General features: G+C 44.8%; 1 protein-coding gene across 1 annotated transcript; it reads left to right on the top strand.

Annotated features, from left to right (window-relative positions):
• The first annotated feature begins 235 nt into the window (after window positions 1-235).
• On the top strand, window positions 236-1,359 carry LOC130138365 (nuclear transport factor 2B-like). Its single transcript, XM_056312186.1, has 2 exons — window positions 236-580; window positions 977-1,359. Exons 1-2 carry the CDS (start codon window positions 245-247, stop codon window positions 1,073-1,075), a joined length of 435 nt encoding a protein of 144 aa, XP_056168161.1. The 5' UTR covers window positions 236-244; the 3' UTR covers window positions 1,076-1,359.
• The last annotated feature ends 293 nt before the right edge of the window (window positions 1,360-1,652 follow it).

Below are 1,652 nucleotides of genomic sequence, written 5' to 3'. Positions count from 1 at the left end.
ATTCTGTTTGTCACACTTTGTCCAGAATGGATAATTTATGTTACCGCATTGCACACACATCCAACTACCCTCAGGCATTTTTTGTTTTGTAAGCAACTTTACATATGAGTACCAATATAGACAAATACGAGGCAAGCAACGTGGCCAGTAGCGATAACTTACTGTAGATTTTATCAGATTTTGAAGCCTGCAGTTGAAGAGCATAAAAATCCGTTAATTTAAACCGATCAGCAACCGAGAAAAGATGGATCTGCTGAAGGCGAAATTTGCGAGGAACCGAGAAAAGATGGATCTGATGATGGCGGAGCCCAAGCGGTTCGTGGAGAACTACTTAAAGACGTTCGACGCGAACCGGGAGGACTTGGTGAACCTGTACCGGGAAGAGTCGGGGATGAACTTCAGCGGCCAGATGATCCTGGGCAAGGAGGCTATCGTCGCCAAGCTCGCCTCCCTTCAGCAGTGCCAGCAGCAGATCAGCGGCATCGCCTGCTTGCCCTGCGAACTAAGCGGCGGCGTGTTGGCCTTGGCCTACGGCTACTTGTGGCTAGACGGCAAGCCGGACGCCTACCTTTTCTACCAGGCCTCTCTCTCTCTCTCTCTCTCTCTCTCTCTCTCTCTCTCTCTGTGTATCGGTTGAAGCATCCATTGATATATTTTATTTAATTTTTTTCTTTTTTGAGTGTCGAAGGATGGTGGTTTGGATGAGATGGCGTTTTTGTTGAGTGAATATCTCCTACTTGGGTGGTGATCCCTTCGTCCATTGTTGTTAGCGGAGCATCTGTTTATAAGATTTATGGTGAACCGAATTGTTGTTGCTCCGATGAAAGTTTCGGAAAAAAGCGCTAATTGATGCCTAAAGAAATTTTACCCTTTTTAATAAGTTTATATTTCTTGTGAATTCTTTGCAAATTTCTCTATCAATCGTTTAATCGATCGTATTGCATACTGAGAGTCGTGTATCTGATTCTGCCCTCAGTCGTTCCGTTTGTTGCAAGAACCAGAAGGAAGCTATTACATAGCGCAACAGGCTTGGTTGACCCATGATTTCAACAATCCTCCTCCCGCCTTGACTTGAACGCGAAGGATGTCCAAGACGAAAGAAGGAAGGAGGCGGCGGCGGCGGCTTTACGGAGGCGGCCGGGGGAGTTGAGTTTCAGTCTCTGATGTTTTTCTTTTCAATGTTCTAGATCTACTGCAGTACTGTCTGGTAAATAAGATTAGAACCGTGAATGTCTCAAGTGGATGCTTATGTCTAAGTGGATGTTTATGTTCGGATTGAGTCTGCCTTTGTTAGATTGCTCTTTCTTGTTCACCGTTTCATCTCTTAAATATGATAGGCTCGCTGTTTTACTTAGACCATTACATTGTTGTTGTTGATCTTGTGGTGTGAGCGTTCATGGTATCATCATCAACTGATTTTAGCCCATCTAGCTATGTCGTTCCTAAAATCGCAGGCCAGTACCGCAGCATTACATTTATCCTCTCTCTCTCTATCCGGATTCACTTGGGATTGCGCTCTGCTTTGCTGTTTTTAAATCCTGGAGAGCTGGATTTGATTCGCTTGAATTTGCCTCTATCCATTGTGCTGGAGAAGAACGATTAGGGTCATATTCTATCCTTTTTGCAGTCCCCATGGACGGAGTGCTTCGTTT

This window comes from Syzygium oleosum, unplaced genomic scaffold (genome assembly GCF_021117445.2).
Source record: "Syzygium oleosum isolate NSW1041296 unplaced genomic scaffold, Sole_v2.1 Sole_v2.06, whole genome shotgun sequence".
NCBI classification, from domain to species: Eukaryota; Viridiplantae; Streptophyta; class Magnoliopsida; order Myrtales; family Myrtaceae; genus Syzygium; species Syzygium oleosum.
This window is presented reverse-complemented; position numbering and strand designations above follow the sequence as displayed.

What these genes read in the sequence shown, in the direction of transcription:
- LOC130138365 (XM_056312186.1), top strand. Translation starts at nt 245, where the DNA reads ATGGATCTGCTGAAGGCGAAATTTGCGAGGAACCGAGAAAAGATGGAT. An exon ending in ACGCCTACCTTTTCTACCAG is followed by an intron (nt 581 to 976) that starts GCCTCTCTCTCT and finishes TTCTGCCCTCAG; the next exon opens with TCGTTCCGTTTGTTGCAAGA.